General features: G+C 36.7%; 1 protein-coding gene across 2 annotated transcripts in view; it reads left to right on the top strand.

The window, feature by feature from the left end:
• Nucleotides 1-24,309, top strand: part of PLSCR4 (phospholipid scramblase 4) — a 72,732-nt gene that overhangs the window by 10,630 nt on the left and 37,793 nt on the right. The window contains exons 2-3 of one of the 2 annotated variants that reach the window (XM_081077002.1): nucleotides 22,825-22,852; nucleotides 24,101-24,199. The exons of the other annotated variant lie outside the window; for it this stretch is intronic. Coding sequence (XP_080933128.1) covers nucleotides 22,846-22,852; nucleotides 24,101-24,199 — 106 coding nt within the window. The 5' untranslated portion in view covers nucleotides 22,825-22,845. The remainder of the gene's footprint in view (nucleotides 1-22,824; nucleotides 22,853-24,100; nucleotides 24,200-24,309) is intronic. 2 annotated transcript variants of the gene reach the window in all.

Below are 24,309 nucleotides of genomic sequence, written 5' to 3'. Positions count from 1 at the left end.
TTTCTTTTTCATTGCTTCCTCTTGGTGTCATATCTGTAAAACCATTGGCTAACCCAAAGTCATGAAGATTTACTCCTGTATTTTCTTCTAGGATTTCTTAGTTTTATATTTTACATTTAGGTTTTTGGTCATTTTGACTTAGTTTGTGTGGGATGCTTTAAGGGTCCAACTTCATTCTTTTGTATGTGGATATACAGCTTTCCTAGTACTGTTGAAAAGATTATTCCTTCCTATTGAATAACATTGGTACCAAATTCTGTTCCATTGGTCTATATGTCTATTTTAGGCCAGTACTACATTGGGTTACTGTAACTTTGTAGTAAGTTTTGAAATCAAAGTGTGAGTCGGCCATCTGTTTTCTTTGTTTTCAAGATCATTTTGGCTATTAAAGTTTCGTTTTGTTTCCATATGAATTATATGTTTAGCTTGTCAATTTATAGAATAAGGCAATTTGAATTTTGATAAGGATTATGTTGAATCTATAGATCAGTTTGGAGAACATTGCCATCTTAATATTAAGTTGTCTGGTTCGTGAACTTGGGATGTCTTTCTTTTTATTTAAATCTTCAATTTCTTTAAGTATTGTTTCATAGTCTTTAATGGACAAGTCTTACAGTTTTTTGGTTAAATTTATTCCTAGGTATTTTTTTTAATATTCTTATAAATGGAATTGGTTTCTTACATTGTTCATTGCCAGTCGATAGAACACAATTGACTTTTGCATATTGATTTTGTGTCCTGCCATGTTACCAAACTAGTTTCTTATTTTGTATAATTTTTAGTGGATTCCTTAGGAACTTCTATATACAAGATAGGTCGCACTTCTTTATTTTCAATCTGGATGGATGCATCTGTGCTTAGAATCTCTGTTATTTTGATTACTAATTAACCTCTTATTATGCTTCTATTTGGGTTTTCTATTTATTCTTCAGTCAGTTTTGGTAGTTTATGTCTTTCTAGGATTTGATCATTTCATCTAATTTATCTGATTTTTTGGCATATAATAGTTTATATTATTCCCTTATAATTCTTATTTTTTTCCCCAGTGCAAGTTTGATGTTAGTATGCCTCCTTTTGTTTATGATTTTAGTAATTTGGGTATTCTCTTTTTTCTTCATTAGTCTAGTTAAAACTTTGTGTTGATCTTTTCAAAGCAACTTTTTTTTTTATTCTCTATTTTTTTCTATTCTTTATTTTATTTCTTTCTACTCTAATCTTTACTATTTCTCCTGTTTGCTTTGGTTTTAATCTGTTCTTTTTTATTTTCTTAAGATGGAAGTTAGGGTTACTGATTTGAGAGCCATGTTTTCAAGAACATGTGTGTTTACAATTGTAAATATGCTTCTAAGCATTGCGTTAGTTGCATCTCATAAGTTCTTTGGCATTTTGTCTTTTCATTTTCATTCATCTCAAAGTATTTTCTAATTATCCTGGTGAATTTTTTTTGCTAGACTATTGCTAATTTAGAAAGTTGTTCTTTCTCTGATGATTAGTGATGTTGAGCATTTTTTCATATGTCTATTTCTCATTTATATTTCCTCTTTGGAGAAATGTCTCTTCAGGTCCTCTGCCCATTTTCCAATTGGGTTGTTTGTTTTTTTGTTGTTGAGTTTCATGAGTTCCTTGTATATTTTGGATATTAGCCCCTTATTGGAGGCACTGTTTGCAAAAATCTTCTCCCATTCAGTTGGTTCCCTCTTTATGTTGTCAATGATTTCTTTTGCTGTGCAGAAGCTTTTAAGTTTCATATAGTCCCATTTGTTTATTTTAGCTTTTACTTCCATTGCCTTTGGAGTCAAATTCATAAAATGCTCTTTGAACCCAAGGTCCATAAGTTTAGTACCTATGTTTTCTTCTATTCAGTTTATTGTGTCACGTTTTATGCTTAAGTCTTTGATCCATTTTGAATTAATTTTGGTACATGGTGACAGATAACAGTCCAGTTTCATTCATTTGCACGTGGCTATCCAATTCTCCCAGCACCATTTATTGAAGAGGCTGTCTTTCCTCCATTGTATGTCTTTAGCTTCTTTGTCAAAAATTATCTGTCCATATTTATGTGGTTTTATTTCTGGGTTCTTAGTTCTATTCCATTAGTCTATGTGTCTGTTTTTCTGCCAATACCATGCTGTTTTGATTATTGTAGCCCTGTAGTACAAGCTAAAGTCAGGGAGTGTGATACCTCCAGTATTGTTCTTTTTTCTTAAAATTGCTTTGGCTATTTGGGGTCTTTTGTGGTTCCAAACAAATCTGATGATTTTTTAATTCTATTTCTTTAAAAAATGCCATTGGGATTTTAATGGGGATTGCATTAAATCTGTATATTGCTTTCGGTAATATGGCCATTTTAACTATGTTGATTCTTCCAATCCATGAGCACGGAATGTCTTTCCATTTCTTTGTGTCTTCTTCAATTTTTTTCAAAAATGTCTTATACTTTTCAGCATCCTTGGTTAAGCTTATTTCTAGGTATTTTATTCTTTTTGCTGCAATTGCAAAGGAAATTGTTTTTTTGTATTTCTTTTTCTGAGATTTCATTGTTAGTATATAGGAATGCAGTGGACTTTTGTAGGCTGATTTTGTAGCCAGCAACTTTACTGTATTCGTTGATTGTTTCTAATAGCTTTTTGGTGGAGTCTTTAGGGTTTTCTATATATAGCATCATCTCATCTGCAAAGAGTGAAAATCTAACTTCTTCATTCCCAATTTGGATGCCTTTTATTCTTTTCTCTTGCCTGATTGCTCTGGCAAGGACTTCCAACACTGTGTTGAAAAGCAAAGGTGATAGGGGACAGCCCTGTCGTGTTTCTGAACGTAGAGCAAAGGGCTTCAGTTTTTTTACCATTAATTATGAGATTAGCTGAGGGCTTGTCATATATGGCCTTTATTATGTTAAGGTATTTTCCTTCTATACCTAGTTTATTAAGTGTTTTAATCATAAATGTATGTTGTATCTTGTCAAATGCTTTTTCTGCATCAATTGATATAATCATATGATTTTTGCCCTTTATTTTGTTTATGTGATGTATCACATTGATGGATTTGCGGATGTTGAACCATCCTTGTTCAACAGCCTCGGGGATGAACCCCACTTGGTCGTGGTGAATAATCTTTTTAATGCATCAGAGAAATACAAATAAAAACCACAATGAGGTATCACCTCACCCCATTCAGAATGGCTATCATCAACAAGACAAATAGTAACAAGTGTTGGAGAGGCTGTGGAGAAAAAGGAACCCTCATACACTGTTGGGAACGCAGACTGGTGCAGCCGTTATGGAAGGCAGTGTGGAGGTTCCTCAAAAAATTACAAATAGAATTACCATATGACTCAGCAATCCCTCTCCTGGGTATCTACCCAAAAAATCTGAAAACATTTATCTGTGAAGACAAGTGTGCTCCAATGTTCATTGCAGCTTTGTTTACGGTGGCCAAGACATGGAAACAACCAAAATGTCCTTCGATAGATGAATGGATAAAGATGTGGTATATATACACAGTGGAATACTATTCGGCGGTAAGAAAAGATGATATAGGACCATTTGTGACAACATGGATGGATCTTGAGAGTATAATGCTAAGTATAATGCTGTCTGAAATAAGTCAGACAGAAAAAGCTGAGAACCCTATAATTTCACTGATATGTGGTATATAAACCAAAAACAACAAAAGAACAAGACAAACAAATGAGAAACAAAAACTCATAGACACAGACAGTAGTTTGGTGGTTACCAGAGGGTAAGGTGGGGTGGGGGTGGAAGATGAGGTTAAGTGGGATCAAATACATGGTGATGGAAGGAGAACTGATTTTGGGTGGTGAACACACAATGGGATTTATAGATGATGTAATACAGAATTGTACACCTGAAATCTATGTAATTTCACTAACATGTCACCCCAATAAATTAAAAAGATAAAGTTGTTATTTAATTTCCAAATAATTTGAATTCACCAAATTTTGCTGTGTTGTTGATTTCTATATTTAATTCCATTGTTTTTAGAGAACGTTTTATGATTTCAGTCTTTTAAAATGTGTTGAGGTTTGTTTTATGGACTGATAACATGATCTATCTTAGAGCCTGTGCCATGTGCACTTGAGAAGAATATATTCTTCTACTGTTGGGTGTTGTGTTATATAGATAGATGACTGTTAGTTTTAGGTGGTTATGAAAATGTTCAAGTCTGCTATTTCCTCATTGATTTCCTGCCTGGTGAGTCATGTGTTTTTGAAAATGTGATATTGACGTCTCAAACTGATATTTTTGAATGGCCTATTTCTCTCCTCAATTCTGTCTAGTTTGGTTAGGGTATATTGGGACACTATTGCTATGTGCACATATCTGTATAATTGTTACATTTTTCTGATGACTGCCCTTTTATCTTTATGAAAATATCCTTTATCTTCTGTAATAGTTTTTGTCCTAAAATGATTTTCTCTGAGATTACTATAGCCACTGCACTTTTTGGTTACCGTTTTCATAGTACATACCTTTTTGATTCTTTTACTTTCAACGTGTTTGATTTCTAATCTAAATTGTGTCCCTTGTACACAGCATATAGTTGGATCATGTTTTTTATTTTCTTTTTAAATCTATTTTTCCAATCTTTGACTTTTTATTGAATTATTTAATTCATACCTTTTAAAGCAATTATTAATAACAAGGTAGTATTTATGTCAGAATTTTGCTACTTGTTTTCTATGTCTTACAATCCAGATTTTTTAAACATATTTACTTGGTATGTCTTTTCCATCTTTTCCCCCTTAGTCCACTTCATCATTACATTTGTAGTGAGTTTCTTTTAGAGAGCATGTAATTGGGTCATTAAAAAAATATATCCACTTAAATATATGGTGATGGAAGGAGAACTGACTCTGGGTGGTGAACACACAATGTGATTTATAGATGATGTAATACAGAATTGTACACCTGAAATCTATGTAATTTTACTAACAATTGTCACCCCAATAAACTTTAATTAAAAAAATGTTCTCTTACTCATTCTATTTGTACCTCTTCGTTGATATGCTTAGTAAATTACTTTTATTGTAAATATTGATATGTTTGATTTTATACATGCTTGTTCTTTTTTTCAGTTTTCTGCATCTCATTTCCTGTCTTCTTTGTGGTTATTTTAATCTTTCTGTACTGTTTAGTCTGTTACAGTGTTTTCAATTCCATCTTTGTGAGTTGTGTTTTTAGTGGTGGCTCCTGGGATTTTAGCACATGTACTTAACTTTTCACAGTTTTCTCATAATTCATATTTTACCACTACAAGTAGAATGCAAAAATATTATCATCGTGCATGTTCCTTTACACGTATCAATTTATGTAGTTGTTGATGTCTTAAACCTGCATACTCCCTTTGGACAATATTATAATTTTTTGCTTTCAATTTTCAAACGTATTTTAAAGAATTTAAGGAGAGAAGATCAGTATTTGATTTATGCAGATGTTTACTGTTCAATTCACATGTTCCAAGTTTTCTTCTTCTATTTCATTTTCCTTGTATGTGAAAATTTCCTTTATGAATTCTTCAGTAGGTCTGGTGGCAATTAATTCCTTCATTTTTCTTTATGGTTGAATGTTTTTATTTCTCATTGTAAAGGACATTTTTCCTGAAATAGAATTCTGGATTGACAGTTGTTTTCTTTCAGTACTTAAAAAATATTCATCTGTCCTTCATGATTTTCTGATGAGAAATCCACAATCATTGTAATTGTTATTCTCTTAATTAATGTATTGTTTTTCTCTGGCTGCTTTCAGGATTTTTTTATTTGTCTTTTTAGTTCCTAGCAGTTTGTTTATGATGTGTCTAGGAGTGGCTATCTTTACTTTATTCTGCCTGGGATTCATTGAGTGCATGGGTAGGTTTATGATTTTTTTTCTTATTATAGTTGACATTCAATGTTATGTAAGTTTCAGGCATGCAATGAAGTGTTTAGACATTTGTATAATTTAGGAAGTGATCCTCACAATTAGTCTAGTACCCACCTGACATTGTACATAGTTATTACAATATGATTGACTCTCTATGTAGTACTTTACATCTCTGTGACTATTTTGTGACTACCGATTTGCACATCTCAATCCCTTTACTTTTTTCATCTCCTCTTTAGTCTGATATCAGTTTGTTCTCTGTATGTTTGAATCTGTTCCTGTTTTGGTGCTTTGGTTGAATTTGTTCTTTAGATTCCACATTACTGAGATCACATGTAGGTTTATGGATGTTTTGTTGTTGTTTTTTCACCAAATTTGGAAACTTCACTATTATTTTTTCAAAAAATGTTTTCTCCACTATACTGTTTCTCCTATTCTTCTGAGACTCTGATGCCATGACTAGTAGATCCTTTGGTATTGTTCCACAGACCCCTAAGGTTTTGCTGATTTTTCCCCCATAATTTTTCTGTTTTTCAGAATGGATAGTTTCTATTGACCTGTCTTCAAGCTCAGTAACTTTTGCCATGTAATCTCCATTTTTCTATTGAGCCCATCTAGTAAATTTTATTTTTTATTTTCTAAAATTTTCATTTGCTTCTTTACATCTATTTCTTCGCAGAGACTTAATGTTTCCACTTTTTTTTTTCCTTCTTGAAGGATCTTTTAAATAGCTGCTTTAATTTTTGTCAGGTTAACTGCAACGTCTGTGTCATCTTGGCATTGGCTTCTTTTGATTTTTTTTTTCCCCATAAGTTGAGACTTTTCTGGTTGTTTGTATACAAAGCAAGCTTGTACTTTATCCTGGACATTTTCAATATCATGTTATGAGATTCTGAATCTTATTTAGATGCTATGGAGGAAAATAATTTTCTTACTGTTTTAGCTGGCAATGACCCAGTTGGGTTCAGGCCACAAGTTCTGACCAGCCTTCTGTGTGTTGTGATTTCAGTGTCAATTTCATTTTGAAGTCATTGCCAGGCTCTTTACATCTCTCTTGTATGCATGCAACCCAGTAGCCAGTCAGACCTGGGCAGTAGTCTCCTTTACTTCAGTTCTCAAAGACTTTATTAGAATCGGGTGTTTAGGATCAGATCCATGCACGCCCTACTCAAAGATGAACCTGGAAGTTCATAAATAACTTTACTGAGACACTTTCTTCTCCACAATCCCCGTACCAATACTCCGGGTGTCTCCTTTTCAATTCTCGAGTTAGAAAAATTAGGTTTGCTTCACCTTGTTTTTGCTGTGTACTTCCCACAAATTCACTTGCATTCAAGGAAGGCAGAGAGAAAAAATATCAAGAGGGTGGGAGATAGGTTTCACCCCCGTTTTCTTGGAACCACAACACCTTGTATCCAGGGAAAGATTTCCTTCCCTTAGTATTCTAGGCACTTGTGAGCCTTTTTTTTTTTTTGGTTAAATGTAATTACTCCTTTCTCCACGATGGCATTGCCAGGATCTCAACATGAGGGAATGGAGTAAAAGAAAAAAAATATATTGGGAGTTCTTCACTTCCTGAGCTTTAGGAATTCTGCTTTCCCCCTGCTCAGGCAAGAACCAGAGGTCTTCTCCTGGAGCTCTACTGGTGCATGGCACCTCCTAGTGTGTTTTAGGCTGCCTTGAAATAGTATGAGGCCAGGGGTAGCAGAGAAAAATTTAAAAAATGATTCTGGTTTGATGTACTTCAGATTCTGGTCTTCTCCCATGTTCTTGCTGTTGTTAAATTTCGAAGGTCTTCAGATAGCTGTCTAGTTATTTTGTCTGGGTTTATTAAATGCATTCATTGGGAGAGACAGGGTGGTATAGGTTTACTATAGCTTACCCAGAACTGGAACTTGAGATCTATTATGATTTTTACTTTTTTCTGGGTTTATAGATAATTTCTTTCTAAATTAGGCATATATTTCAAAAACCTTACAAAATGGAACTTAGAAGGGAGATCAAAAAAAGGGCCTGTTTTCATAATCTAGGGTATAGTAGTAAAGAGAACTGAATAATTCGAAAGCAATATGAGGAAGTTGGGATAGCAGAGAGAGGGTAGCAAGGATGCAGAAGGTAATCTTCACTAGGGTTTAGCATGGTAATCTGGCTTGTGATGATGGCATTTTGAACTGTAGTTTTCCCAATTTATAAAACTGTGACCTTGAACAGTTTATTTAAACTCTGTGAGCTTCTCTTTCTTTACCTGTGTAATGAAAATCATAATGTCCATTTCACTCAACATATAAAAAGTTTCTAGCACCTTGTAGATAAGTCGTAATTAATATCTAAAACTGAAACCCAATAAAAAGAGTGTTTTTTAAGCATATCGTATCAGTACATTTGAGGTCTGAATCAGTAGGTAAAAATCTTAAAATTTTTACTTAAAGGAATCATGATTTCTATTTGGCCTCATTCAAGTTAGTTTTAAATTGAAATGTAACAACAGTTATCTCTTTGAGAATTTAGAAATTTGGCTGGTTTGCCTATTGTTTCCAGCCCTGTGGTTTAGTATTATATAAGTATATAATATACAGATCGTGTTATATGAGGTTGGGCAATTTAGTTCACAAACTCATCGTAGAAAAAGTGCTACATACCTCATTACTGAATTATCACCATGGTCACCTTCAAAGTACTCCGTTTGGGAAACTATGCACCAACTTCAGTACCCAATCCACCCTTCAAAGCAATTTTGGAACTCTTTTCTGGAATGGCTGTGAGAGCTGTCATCATATTATCCTTCATGTTCTGAATGTCATCAAAATGTCTTCCTTTCAATATTTCCTTTATCTTCAGGTAAAGAAAGTAGTCATTGGGGGCCATGTCAGGTGAGTAGGGAGGGTGTTCCAATATAGTTATTTGTTTACTGTCTTTAAACTCCCTCACAGACAGTGACGTGTGAGCTGGTGAAATGTCGTGATTCAAGAGCCATGAGTTGTTGGCAAAAAGTTGAGGTCGTCTAACTTTTTTTTGTTGTTGTTGTTATTTTTTTATTATTATTAGTTTCAGGTACACAAGACAAAGTAATACTTAGACGTTTATCATTTATATCCCTCACACTGTGTGAGTCTCTCTCCCCCCATCCACTATCCCTCTGACATTGCACAGAGCCATTACATTTCCACTGTCTCTATTCCTAATGCTGTACTCTGCTTCTTCTAGGTATATACATACATATGTATATGCATATATATACATATATATATATATATATATATATATATATATATGTATATATATAAAATTATAGTTGGCATTCATTTTTGTTCAGCTTCAGGTGTACAGTGCAGTGATCAGGTATCTACATCATCCCTGAGGTGGTCTCCCAAATGGGACATGTGTCCATCGGATACCCTACAAAATCTTTACAACATTATTGATTACGTTCCCCAAATTAATTTTCAAAACCCCGTGCTCATCTTGTGGTTACTGACTGTTTTCTAATCCCCTTACCTTCCCCCTTATCCCCACCCCCTCCCTGCCCATCTAACAACCCTCAGTTTTTCCTCTTTGTCACCAAAACTGTTTCTGATTAGTTCATTCACTTATTCTTTTCTTTAGATTCCACATATAAGTGAGATCATATGGTATTTGTCTTTCTCTGTCTGACTTATTTCACTTAACATAATGTTTTTCAGGTCCATCCATGTTGTTGCAAATGGTAAGATTTCTTTCTTCTTTATGGCTGTGTAATACTCCATTGTATAAATGTACCACAGTTTCTTAATCCAGTCATCTATCGATGGGCATTTCGGTTGTTTCCATGTCTTGGCTGTTGTGTATAGTGCTGCAATAAACATAGGAGTGCATACAGATTTTTGAATTGGAGTTTTGGATTTATCCGGGTAGATGCCTAGGAGTGGAATTACTGGATTATAAGGTAGTTCCATTTTCAGATTTTTGAGATACCTCCATACTGTTTTCCATAGTGGCTGCACCAGTCTGCAATCCCACCAACAGTGCACAAGCGTTCCCTTTTCTCCACATCCGCGCCAGCATTTGTTGTTTGTTGATTTATTGATGATAGCCATTTTGACTGGGGTGAGGGGGTATCTCATTGTGGTTTTCATTTGCATTTCTCTGATGGTTAGTGAGGTTGAGCATTTTTTTGTATGTCTGTTTGCCATCTGTATGTCCTTTTTAGAAAAACGTCTCTTCATGTCCTCTACCCATTTTTTAATTGGGTTGTTTGTTTTTTTTGGAGTTGAATTGAGTGAATTTTTTATAGATTTGTGATATTAATCCCTTATCAAATATATCATTGGCAAATATCTTTTCCCATTCAGTAGGATCCCTTTTTGTTCTATTGATGGTTTCCTTTGCTGTGAAAAAACTTTTTAGTTTGATGTGATCCCACGTGTTTATTTTTTCTCTTACTTCCCTTGCACGAGGGGATATATCAGTAAAAATCTTACTCCAGGTAATGGGTGTAAAGTTTCTTCCATATTTTCTTCTAGGTATTTTATGGTTTCAGATCTTACATGTAAGTTTTTAAGCCATTTTGAATTTATTTTTGTATATGGTGTAAGGAGGTGGTCCAGTTTTATTTTTTGCATGTGTTTGTCCAGGTCTCCCAGTACCATTTATTGAATAGACTGTTTTTACCCCATCGTACATTCTTGCTTCCATTGTCATAGATTAAATGGCCATAGGCATGGATTTATTTCTGGACTCTATTCTATTCCATTGATCTATGTGTCTGTTTCTATACCAGTACCATGCTGCTTTGATTACTGTAGCCTTGTAGTATAATTTGATGTCAGGTATTGTTATACCTCCCACTTTGTTCTTATTTCTCAAGATTGCTGAGGCTATCCAGGGTTTTTTATGGTCCCATATAAACTTTAGGATTATATGTTCTATTTCTGTGAAAAACGTTGTTGGTAGTTTGATAGAAATTGCATTGAATATGTATATTGCCATAGGCAGTATGGACATTTTAACTATATTATTTTTTCCTATCCATGAACATGGTATGTGTTTCCATCTATTTGTATCTTCTTTTATTTCTTTTTTCAGTGTCTTTTAATTTTCTGAGTACAGATCTTTCACTTCTTTGGTTAAATTTATCCCCAGGTATTTTATAGTCTTTGGAGCAACTGTAAATGGGATTGCTTTTTAAATTTCTCCTTCTGATGTTTTATTATTGGTATATACAAATGCAACTGATTTCTGAATATTCATTTTGTACTTGCTAGTTTACTAAATTCATCTATCAGCTGTAATAGTTTCTTAGTGGAGTCTTTAGGGTTCTCTCATGTAGTATCCTGTCATCTACATATAATGACAATTTTACTTCCTCCTTACCAATTTGGATGCCTTTTATTTCTTTTTCTTGTCTGATTGCTGTGGCTAGGACTTCCAGCACTATGTTGAATAGAAGTGGAGAAAGTGGGCAACCTTGCCTTGTTCCTTAAGGGGAATGGGTTTAGCTTTTCCCCATTGAGTAGCTGTGGGTTGATCATATATGGCCTTTATTATGTTGAGATGTGATCCCTCTATTTCCACTTTCTTAAGGGTTTTTATCATAAATGGCTGCTGTATTTTATCAAATGCTTTTTCTGCATCTATTGATATGATCACGTGATTTTTATTTTTCATTTTGTTAATGTGGTGTATCACATAAATTGATTTGCGGATGTTGAACCACCCTTGCATACTAGGGATGAATCCCACTTGATCATGGTGTATGATCTTTTTAATGTATTTCTGAATCCTCTTTATTTTATTGAGGATTTTTGCATCTATATTCGTTAGAGATATCGGTCTGTAGTTTTCTTTTTTTGTGGTGTCTTTGTCTGATTTTGGGATCAGGTTGATAGGTTGTATCTCCAGTGAGATATCTTACCCGTCTTTGGCTGCAAACCATCTTTTGGGGACCAAACAGAGAGACATAAGGTGTAAACACAAGGATGGAACAGAGTCCCAGAAGGGCACAATCTCACAAACTCTTCTTTCCTTAAGAAAAGTCATGGAGGGACAGTTGGCTAGGCTGTTGTGCGACTACAGTCTTTAACTTTGCCATTTTAACTATAATGGGTCTTGGTGTGGTCCTGTTTGGGTTTATCCTAGTTGAAACTCTGCACTTCCTGGGCTTGTATGTTGCTTTCCTTCATCAGGTTAGGGAAGTTTTCGGACATTATTACATCAAATATATTCTTAATCCCTTGCTTACTCTCTTCACCTTCTGGTATTCCTATGATGTGCATGTTGTTGCGCTTGATGTTATCCCAGAGGTCTCTTAAACCATCTTCATTTTTTTTTATTCTTTTTTATTTCTGTTCTTTTTGAATGATCTCTGCTAACTTGTCTTCTAAGTCGCTGATTTGATCCTCTGCTTCATCTAACCTGCTGGTAATTCCTTCAGTTGAGTTCTTTATTTCAGTAATTGTGTTCTTTAGTTCTAACTGGTTGTTCATTATGATTTCTACATCCTTCTTTATGTCGTCTCTAAGCTCCTTAAACATTCTTATCATCAGTGTTCTGAACTCTGTCTCTGACAGGTTGGTTACCTCTGCTTCATTTGGTTCCACTTCTGGAGGTTTCTTCTGTTCTTTTATTTGGGACATGTTTCTTTGTTTCCTCATCATGGCTGACTCTGTGTTTGCTTTGATGTATTAGGTAGATCCCTTAAAGTTCTTAGTTCTTGCTGGGTTATCTTATGTAGTATGTGTCCTTTATATTTGACTTGCACTACTTCATTCTTCTCCTCTGCGTGTGCTCCAAAGTTGACTCTTGCATTGTATATATTGTCCTGGTAAAGACGATCTTTAATTGCTTTTTGCTTGTGAGTAGGTGGGGTTAACTCCTAGGCTGACTAGTTGTGAGACTTGGCTCTGCCCACCGCAGGTTGTTCTGTGAGGGTTGACCACTTACATGTGGTTTGTTCTCTATGGGCCCTTGTGCCTGCAGAGAATTCCCTCTGGATGTGTGACTTGTAGGTCAAACCCAGTAATACTCTGGGTTGGTCTGGAGTTGGCTTCTGGGTACGTTGAATCTTGAGCCTCTTAAGCTGGGCCCTGGTAGGGCAATTTTCGAACAAAGCAAATCACCAAGCACAACAACAACAACAACAAAGAAAAAATTAAATCCCTTCACATGTACAAACAACTGACAACCCCCCCTCAACACAGGCAAAGATATCAAAGATATAAAGACAAAACTCAACAAAGCAAAACAAAAAGTAGTGCCAGTCTTGGCTTAAGCCCACCAAGTAATCTCCAGGTTGTCCTCTGCTGTACCAAAGAGTCCTCTGCGTATTGTGCAGGCAGAGCTGATCACCTGGTGCCCAGAGTGACGTTGGAACTGCAGATTTAGATGCGTGGGGCTGAGGGATCTGGATGGTAGTTTCTACAAAGTCAGTATAGTTTCTGCTCTTTCCTGCACATATGCGCACTGAGAGTAGTACCACAAGCCCTGTGTCCAGTTCTTCTGAGTCTTAGGGTGCTTCTTCCGTGTGTGTGTGTGTGTGTGTGTGTGTGTGTGTGTGTGTGGTGGGCGGGAGATTTCTGAGCTACTGAAAGGCGGGAGCTGCATCTGCTGCCTACTGCTGATCCCTGGGAGTGCCTCTGCAGTTGTACTTGCCCCACCCTAGGCAGGCCAGAAAGGGTGGGGGCTGGGTTTGGAGCCCAGCTGTGTCACACTCTTCCCTCAGGCCAGAAAAGGTGGTGGCTGGGGGTGGAGGAGTCTCTTCTCTCCTAGCCCAGCAAAACTCACACTCTTCCCAGCCTCTTCCCTGGGTCAGAGCTGCCTGCCAGTCTTCCCAGAGCCTGAGCACCAAGGCTCCTCTGTAATCTGACACTACTCCTCAGTTCAGGGGCCAGTTTAAGTCTCTGGAAGGACGGGGGTAGGATTGTAAAGGGGGGTGCCCAGGTATGGATTTTGTGTCCTTTGTCCAGCCTAGGGCCCAACTGGAGGTCTCACTGAAGTTATTGCCTCAAATGCTGGATACACTGCCCCCTTGGCAGGAGAGATCAGCTGTGGGACACAGGGAAAGAGCCCACCTCCTGGCTTTTGTGTTTTCTGTTCGTCCTGGGATCCCCTGCGTCTCTGCAGCTGCAGATGCCAGCCGCATTTCCACCGCCGCAGATGCGGGCCAAGTCCCCACAGCCGCAGATGTGGGCCGTGTCTCCACTCCGCTCCCTTCCTTCTTCCCCTTCTCGCCCAATTTGCCCACCTTCAAGTAATCCTTCCACAAGTCTCTTAGCTGTTCTTTGTGATGAGCAGAGAGTCCTTTGATGGGTTATATGTCCCGTTTGTGATAAGATCTGGAGGAGAACTCAGAAAGTGCACCCCACTGCCGCCATTCCTATGATGTCACTCTTCTAAAAAATAGTCACATGTCCTTCCTGCTGCTGCCAATTGTCTCAACTCCCCACACAGCTGACTCCTCAAAAAGAGCTGTCTGGGCTTGCTGGCTGCTTGGCCTTGCCATCTTGTCTTTCCTCTGTCTAACTTTTTCATGCAGCCTTTTCAGCACTTCCAAATAGTAAACTTGGTTAACTGTTTGTCCAGTTTGTACAAATTCATAATGAATAATCCCTCCAGTATCAAAAAAAAAGGTTAGCAACATCATTGCAACAAGTTCGGGAACTTAATTGTCTGACCTTGTATAGCATATAAATATATATATAAGTATGTAACATAAAATATAGTTAAGTAACGTGTTATAAGTAATTTAAACCTTCAGTTGCTTCTAAGTAGCAGGGTTATAGAAGTAGTATGTCGTCAAGAGAATAACACTTTATAATTTTATGACCATAATATAGACTAGTGCAAAAGTGACAAGCAATTGAAAGGGAACTGTCTCCATGTGAATCAACTAACAATGAAAAAGCTTTTAAATAAATTTTATTTTATTTTATTTTAAATTTATTTAGACTATACAACCTCCTATTTGTCCCCCCAGAGGTCTGCCATGGTCCAGAATGTGTAGGGCGTTCTGTTCAGAGGAAACAAAAATATGCCCAGAGACGTGGAAGAGTAATTCCAGCTGTTAGCGTAGATTTCCTTAGAGGAGGTAGCATAGGATTTTACATGGTGATAAGCTTCATTTAAGCAGTATTTACTTAAGTGACCCTACTGCCCCAGTCTCAGACTGGCCACTGGACGTGCAGGTACTGCTCTGTGTACTGAGAATATAGGACTGAAAAAAAAAGTTAAAAATCTCTTTCTTTAGGAAACTTGCCTCAGTTTCCACCTCTGTTATAGTACTTCTTTTATAAAGCATTTTATGAATTAACATTTGTAAGGTGCTTCTGAAGATGTTTTTAAAGAGTTTTTTTTAAATTTAAAGATAAAATTTAAAGATAAAAAGGGATTATCAGTAGTGGGAGACCAGGGTTTTAACAGGGTGGGCTCAGTCAGCACTGGGTGTGACCTTTCAGCCTCTACATTCTCTCCTGGTGGAAGACCTTTTCAAGTTGAGTATGCTATGAAGGCCGTGGAAAATACCGTGTTTCCCCGAAAATAAGACCTAGCTGGGCAATCAGCTCTAATGTGTCTTTTGGAGCAAAAATTAATATAAGATCCGGTATTGTTTATGTTATGTTATGTTATGTTATGTTATGTTATGTTATGTTATGTTATATTACATTATGTTAGACTGAGTCTTATATTGTATAAGACCCGGTCTTGTATTATAGTAAAATAAGACCGGGTCTTATGTTAATTTTTGCTCCACAAGACTCATTTGAGCTGATTGTCTGGCTAGGTCTTATTTTCGGGGAAACATGGTATTTAGGCCTATGGATTATTATATACCTACTGACCAATTTTCATTACATTTTTGTCTTGTAATGATTAAAAAAATAATGATGGGAGACCAGGTTCTGATTTGATATACTAACCACCAGAATAAAAATCTGCTCTTGGGCATCCCAACCTTTTCCACCCATCCATGTAAAGCTAAGAAATGTAAAAAGAAAGGAAGCAAAAGAACACATAATAAGTCTAGTGAATTTGCTGCAAAAATCTAGTTAAACCCTAAATGTAGAAGATTTGGGAAGCACCAGAGACCATATTCTGGATATCCCTGTCAAACCTGATTTGAGTTAGTGTGTACTGTAGCAATGATTTCACAGAGGTTGCCCCTAATGAATTCTGGAAAGCATTATATTAATGGTTAAAGTTTTATTATAAAGGGTACAAATCAGGACCAATCAAATGAAGAGAGACACATAAGGTGAGGTCTGTCAGGATCCCGAATTTGGAACTTTCATGCTTCCTCTCTGTGGAGTCAGAATGTGTCACCCTCCCAACACATCGATGTGTTTGCCAATCAGAAACTCATTCAAGCCTCCGTGGCCGGCGTTTTTATTGGGGTTTCATTACATAGGCATGGTTACTTGGATCACCGGTGAAGTGGTTGAACTGAATCTCCAGCCTCCCTCATTTCCCCTGTGGCCAGGAGATGAGTCAAGTACCGCCTGGCCCAAAGCCTGAACTCTTAATCCCATGGTGATCTTTCTGGCACGATCAGCTCCTATCCTTTGACATGTTAGCATAAACCCAGGTGTGATCCAAGAGCCTGCCATTACAAATACAGTCACTCCTGTCACTCAGGTAATTCCAAAGGTTTAGAAGTTTCTCCCAAAACCTGGGGCAAAGGCCAAAGCCTTTGTTATATAACACTAAGTTACTTGAAACTACTAGAATTGAGCAGCCGTCACTTCCTATGGAGATAGAAGAAAATATTAATAATACATCAGACAATTTGCAAAGCCTAATATATATATATTTTTTTAAGCAAGGTGTATATACATTCCTAGGACTATTAGCACATTAACTTACATTCACCAAACATGAATCCTTGTGAAATAAGAGGTTTATAAAATTTGAACTTTGGAAAAATACCAACATTTACATTTATTAAGAGTTTTACTAAGGCTTTCAAGTCAAATGTAATACTAATCACATACATATATCATCTCATTTGAATTTTAAACGTGAAGCACTATACTAATATAGACTCCAATATTCAGTTGCTCATAGTGCAGGACAGTTTCTTTTTTTAAATCTCAATACAGGTCTGTTTTGTCTTATTGCACTTCACATTATTGCGCTTAGCAGATACTGCATTTTTTTACAAGTTGAAGGTAAGACCTTCCTGTGGAAAGATTACAACTTACTGGAGGCTCAGATAATGGTTATTTTTTTTTAGTAATAAAGTATTTTTTAATTAAAATACATTGGGGTTGTTTTAGACATAATGCTGTTGCACACTTAATCTACACTACAATGTAAACATACCTTTTAGATGCACTGGGAAACCAAAAAAGTTTTATGACTCACTTTATTATGATCTTCTGTGTTGCAGTACTCTGGAAACGAACCTGCAGAGTCTCCCAAACGTGCCTGTGTTTGTATCTTGGAGATGTAATGAACATTATATTCTTCTAGTTTTTAGATGTCTTTAATGTAATTTTAATTGTCGGCTCTTTTTAAAGTCTATTACTAGATAAATCCATCTGAATAATATAATTAATGTCACTATCCTAAACTAAAAGCAAACAGTGGAGACACTTAAGCTGTATTCTAACTCATTTGTCTTTCATTTAGCTACAAAATAAGAAAAAGCCCTCCAGCAGTGTCTCCATTTTCTTTCTCTTCATTCTTTCCATTTTGAAACTCATTACAAACAATGCTTATAAAATCACATCTGCTAAAACTCACTGGTGGTAAAATATGGGAGTTATTGGTGTCAGCTTGGAACCCAGTATAAAGTCTGTGCATTGATGCTCAGTAATACATGTTAAATGACTGAATGGCAGACCGCTCTTTAATGTGCTACATTTAAATATAGACATTTATTCTTGGTCTCTTCACCAGTTCGTTTTTTTACCTGGTGAAGTTGTACTAATGCATATTTGTTGAGGATTTGCTGTGTGCCAGGCACTGTTTTTTGTTATTTTTGTTTTTTTTTAAGGAGAGTGCAGCTCACAGTGGCCCATGCGGGGATCAAACTGGCAACTTTGGTTGTGTTATTAGCACCACATTCTAACCAACTGAGCTAACCGGCCACCACCTGTGCCAGGCACTGTTTTAAGTGCTATCTAAGTGTAACCATTTTAGTCTTCACAGCAGTTCTGTGAGGTGCATTTAACTGTCACCATGCCCATGACATAGGATAACCCAAGAAGAGTGGTCACTCAAGGTCACACAGCTGTCAGGCATACCTGGAATCTGTCTGAACCACTGCCCATGCTGTCTGCAGTGTGCTGGCATACACCATTTACCAGCCACCAAATCTTCTGCCCTCCTCCAAGTAGCCTATCTTCTGTACAAAGGATGTCATCTCTTAATAATTACATGCTGAATCCAAATGGGGGAGCTTGGTAGATGGACTAGCTATTTTTTCCTGCCCTTACTAAGAAGCAGAAGGAATTGTACAGGGACCTCTGCTTTCTTTTCTCCTCTCACAGCTGAAGGCACTGGGTTGTAGATTGCATGTGCAGTTTTCTAAGCCTTGTGCCTAGAGAATTATAAGATTCTCACACCCAGAGGATCCCTTGTCAAGAGGCCAGGATGGATTCCAGTAAATACTGAACTGCAAAGAGCTAACCGTCATTCTCTGTTTTGTCATTAAGTGTTAAATGCCTGTGGTGTGGCCCTGGAGCTTGTGGTTTCACTGAGCTCCGCTAGCATGTTCCTGCTTACAAACACAATGTTGAAGAGTGAGCATGTAACATAGCTGCAGTGTTGAATGCAGCAAGCGTTCTCCAGATAAATGCTGCTTCGCTGTAGGATGCCATTTGCGATACCAGGGCTGTTTGGCAAAGCAGCAAACCACAGCTTTATCAACCTCGTGCTGTTCAGCCCGAGTGTCTCCTTTCGGTCTTTATATGTTCCCATTGGCTTAGATTCTCCTGTGGGCCCCCTAAGCCCTGAAAATGCCGAGGCCTCTGCAATTAAGACCTCTCTGGATCATATCATGCTGACCTATTACGGAGGTACATTTCAGTTTTCTACTCTAGTTTCCATGTGACATAAAGTCAAAAGTATGGTACCTTTTGCCCTTGCTGAATGATTGAGAAATCTGAAAACAATTCACTGAATAGTGAACTTTTCACTGTGTTAATTGATTTCAAGTTTGTTCTCCAAAATGTGTCAAAAATCCATAGAAAATATAGCATTTATATTTTTAAGTAGATACAGTTAAGGTGCTACATTTTATTAAAATAAATAATTACTTTAAAGTATAAAAATTTACTAGTATTCATTCTTGAAAAACACAAAAATATAGAAAAATGTACGTCTGCTTTCCTAAACCTCCTTTCTGAAACACTGAGCTCGTGGGGTCAAGTCGGATGCCGCAGTCAGCAGCATGGAAATACCATTTGATTATGGATGAATGTCGCAGTGAAAATATTTAAGGAAGGATCAAGTTAACAACATTCAGGCTTGTATTAACTAAATTATCTTATATATAACATTTTGGATAAAACTGTATTGCAAATGTTTCTAAGAAAGGGAAGAGAATTTAGTGTGGTGAAAAAGAAAAACTAGTGGTTTGAAGGAGGAGGGTGGTGAAAAATTCTTCTCGCACCCGCAGCTTATAAGGCAATGTATAGATAGATTTTACTTTGTTTAAATTCATTGACATTACTTTTAGAAACATTTTTACATATTTTAAAATTGTCGAGATTGGTTTGTTTTTTCAAGTTATTCAATCACTTGAACCAGATTTGAATTCTAATTTCTGCCTGGCGTGATTGACAACTGTTATTTTTCTTCATACTGTAGCAGTCTCAAACATACCTGATCATAAGGATCAGCTGGCACTGTGATAAAAATACAGATTTCCAGGCCTGGACCCCACGTTTGGGTGCATGGATTCTGTATTTTTTCCTTCAAGTTTTTGTTTTGAAAATAAAAAGTATTCAGATCTCTGTCTTCACCTAGATTTAGAAATTGTTAAAATTTGCCGCTTTTGCACTATGCTGTGCCATCTGCCACTATTGATAATTAAGTGGATGGATGGATGGGTGGTTGGATGGTAGGTAATTTGACCCCTTTCACTAAGGTACTTAGTAGTCTTCTCTAATTAGTGTCCTTATCAGTGCCTTGACAGTATGCAATCCCCAGGTGTACAAAGCAACAATAAGTGTTTAGCTAGAAGGTTTCATTCCACATAGAACTGTCAAAGGGTTCTATTATGAAAAAACATTATACATATAAATATGCATATTTAAACACATATGTACCCTTTAAAGACTAATAACAACCGATCACCACTGTTCCCAGCACTCTGAAATAGAACATTAGAAGGAATGTGAAACCGCTCGTGGCCACTGCTAAACGCTTCGCATACATCGCTTCTACACATGTGACCATTTCCCTGAATTTTGTGTTATTCCCTAACTTTTCTTCAAGTTTTCCCTCATGTGTCGGAAAAAAAGTGTTTAATTTTCCTGGTTTTGAGCATTCTTAAATGGATTCATGTGTATTCTCCGATGACTTGCTTTTAATTTTTTTCAGTGTTGTAATTTTGAGATTCATCCCTATTGATGTGTTCTGCTGTAGTTTGTTTTCCCTACGTTAAAGCAGGTTCTCAAATAACGCCTTTTCATTCAATGTCATTTTGTTATAATAATGATGAGGTTCTGTAGAACTTAACTCTTGATTATGTCAATTAGCCGAAGGTAAAATTGGCTTTGTTATGAGTCATTTTGCTTAAAGTAGCAGAACCTATATATGACGTTAAGTGGGGACTTACTGCATACTGTGGTATCATATGAATGTACCAGAATCCAGTGTACCATTGATGGACATTATGAATGTTTTCAGTTTCTTTTAATATGAACAGCATGTCAAGAATATTCTTCTCTATAACCTTTGTGTACATGTGCAAGAGTCACTTTAGGGTATATTCCTCATAGTGTCCAGAATTTAAGGTTCTAGAAAGATGGTGTTGTTTTCCTGAATATCAGAAGGTACCATCATTAAAGGAATCAGATCAATGCTTTGAACTCCTTTGGTAGGCCTACAGTTGGGTCTGGCATTTTGGTGTGAAAACTTATTTTACTTTTAAGACACATGGGACACTGTACAACTCACTTCCACTCCAAAAGTGAGTGGAAGCGTCCACGACTGACTGCTGGAATTCTGACCCAGGCTTGTCCAGGCAGCCATTTGAGCTCGGCATCTACACACTGGCCAATGCCGTGATGGCGTTCACTGAGTCAGCTCTTCCTCTGTATTGACCACTCAGGTGGTGTTGTAATGCTTCTTTGGCACCCCTACTCTATATGGGGGACTTTCTACTCTGCTTGAACAACAGTGACCACCTTCTGTATTCTGAGAAGCAGGATGACACATTGGAAAGAAATAGACTTCGGATTTAGAAGTACTGAGTTTAGCAAGGTTGGCCATTTGAGAAATATTAGAGAAATGCTGTTATTACTAGAGGTAATATATGAAAAGTGCGCCATAATTTGCCTGACATTTGATAAGCATTCAGTAAACTAGTCTTGTTGATGTTGTTCTCCTTGTTATTTGTCATCGCTCAGAAACCTGAAATACTGAAATTCCTGTCTCTGATAACCTTTTTCTTTCTTGATTGAGTTAATGAAATCCACCCCCTTGTTTCAAATCTCAGCTTCTAGTTTGTTTCTTTGAGTTATTCTCATACTGTTCAAACACACGTATATATATTTTTTGAACACGGATTCTTTTTTTTTTTTTAACACTTATTTTAAGTGTGTTTTTCCAGGACCCATCAGCTCCAAGTCAAGTAGTTGTTTCAATCTAGTTGTGGAGGGCACAGCTCACACTGGCCCCTGCGGGGATTGAACCGGCAACCCTGGTGTTACGAGCATCATGCTCTTACCAAAAGAGCCAACCGGCTGCCCCCCACACATATTTTGGACTTAAATGTTTAGTATGTCTTCTTTTGGCCTCTTCTTAAACATAACGTACCAATTTGAACCTTTGATTCCTCCCCTGCGTAGTTCCCACCATTTCCCGCACCATCTTCCTCTCTATTCAGTTAATGGCATTGCCATCAACTCAGTTACCCTGGCCTAACCCTGACACTTATCCTTCATTCCTCTTCCCTTCTTCTTAGGCCATTGGTAGGTTCTCCTAAATCATGTCATGCATCTGACCACACCTAACCCTCTCCAATGTTACCTCCCCAGTTCAAGCCAGCATCAGCTCTCAGCTGGAACACTGCTGCCATCCTTTGTCACTGTTCCCTGCTTGTACGCTTTCCCCTCAAAAAAGTAGGAAAAAAATGTTATAAAGTAGGAATCCGATCAGCTCGCTCCACTGATTTAAGTCCTCCAAAGACTACCCAACTGTAGTCACAACAAATTCTGTTTTGCCACGGCCGTTAGGTAAGATCAGGTGCTGTCTCTGTTCCTTACCTCGGTTCTCTTCATCCTCTCTGTCCCAGTCACACCTGACCTCTTTCTCTCCTGTGAATATTTCAGGCTCACTGCCACCCTAAGGCCTTTGACTTTACTTTTCTGGCTTTCTGGAATACTCTTCCCACATTTTTGGTGTAATGCCTCCTTTTATAGTTCAAGTAGCTCAAAGATCACCTCCTGAGAGAGGCTTTCGCTGAGCCTCTCTGAACTCTCCATGTTTTTTTTAAACTTTCACTTTCTTCATCACTATACTATCTAAATTTAATCTTAAATATTTGTTGACATGTTTTTGTATCTCACTCCATTAAAATATAATGTCTAGCAGAGTGTCCATCTGGTTTACTGCTATATTTTCAACATCTGTAATAGTACCTAGTACATAATACATGTTCACTAAATAGTTGTTGAATTAATGAAGAATGAGTGAGAGGCAACTGGAGGCTGAAAGAATCCCAGAATTTGTTACATGTATCGCTAAGTAATAATGTAACTATGTATGTATGTTTTAAGGTATGAAATGTTTTATTTTTCAGGATTAATTGGAATTCTTCAAAATGTCAGGTAAGTTTTTATGAATAAATTTTAATGTTTTATTTTCAAATGTGAATTGTGTGATTACTTTCCCTTAAAAAATTGGAGTTTATTTCATTTTGAAGCTTTTTTTATTGTTTAGTATTTGAAGAATATATACATTCATTCATATGTATATATGTATATGTATACGTATATATGTATATATATCAAATCAAATCAAATATGTATATATCAAAAACAAAATCACATAAAGTTGCCTGACGATATATATATATATACATATGTACATATATATGTATATATATTCCTTTATACATGTGAACATTCCTATCTGTCTTTGACAGAAAGGAGTAAAGGGATTCATACTGGCACACATGTACTGAAAGATCTAAAGTGTGTGGGCAAGCTTGGGTAAAGTAAGCTAAGTAAGTCTGCAAAGAGAGATGATAGTGATAAAAAGACGACAGCCTGCCTTCATAGAGGAGGGCTCAGAAGTAGCCCCTGCATTTTTAAGCAATGTAGGATATGATATAAGGAGAGAAACACCACATTTCTGGGATTTGTGGGTTTATAAGATAAAAGTCGGTCAGTTAAGAGGTTCCGAACTTCTCCTTATAGTGAATCCAGGGAGAAGTTTCTCTAATTTCAACAAGAGGACAAAGTACAACATCATGAGAAGTGACTCCAGTACTTCCCTTGAAGCAATTACAGTGACTTAGGTTGCTTTTAGGAAGAATACGGTAAAAGTGTGAGTCACTGGAATGTAGACTAAACCACCTCAAATTGAACTGTGTGTGGCACCACTGGTTTTTAAACCTTTTGGTATTCATCGTGCTCTGTTTGAATTTAGTATTTGCTATGTTACGTTTTGTATTTATCTAAACAAGCCATTTTCCAAAAAGCATTCAGGAAAAAAATCAGATTCACTCTATGTATGACTTTTTCCTATTACATAATAGGAAAAAGAATACTTGATACTGTGCAAGGAATTTATGGAGGTAGGAATCAGCATCCAGTCAGCTGAACTACTGAAAGCTCGTTGCTTTGATCATGGTATAATTACCATGTTTTATTTTTTAATCTATATTCAGCCTGAAAATTCACCAAATATATTAATAGGTTAGTGTCTAATACACTTAATGAATTATGTTTTTTGTAAGAAATATGAGTGTATGTCATATTGGTTACATTCATGGATGCATACCAACAAGAAAAAATGAATTTATTATCATATTATCATTTCCATTGTAAATCATGTCACCTCTCTCCACAAAGGTGTAGTACCCACAGCCCCCGAGCAACCTGCAGATGAAGTGGAAAATCACATAAAGTTGCCTGATGACCCTCCTGACTACAATTCCCACTTTGTACCAGGTAGGTTAAATATTCAGAAAAGGTCTCTCCTCTCTCCAGAAAACCATACTAATCATTAAAATTGCTTATAAAATTAATTAATTGAGTGATTGAATAAATGTTGAATGCCT

This window comes from Rhinolophus hipposideros (assembly GCF_964194185.1).
Source record: "Rhinolophus hipposideros genome assembly, chromosome: 2".
Classification (NCBI taxonomy): Eukaryota; Metazoa; Chordata; class Mammalia; order Chiroptera; family Rhinolophidae; genus Rhinolophus; species Rhinolophus hipposideros.
Note: the sequence above shows the minus strand (reverse complement) of the source record. Positions and strands in the feature narration are given on the sequence as shown.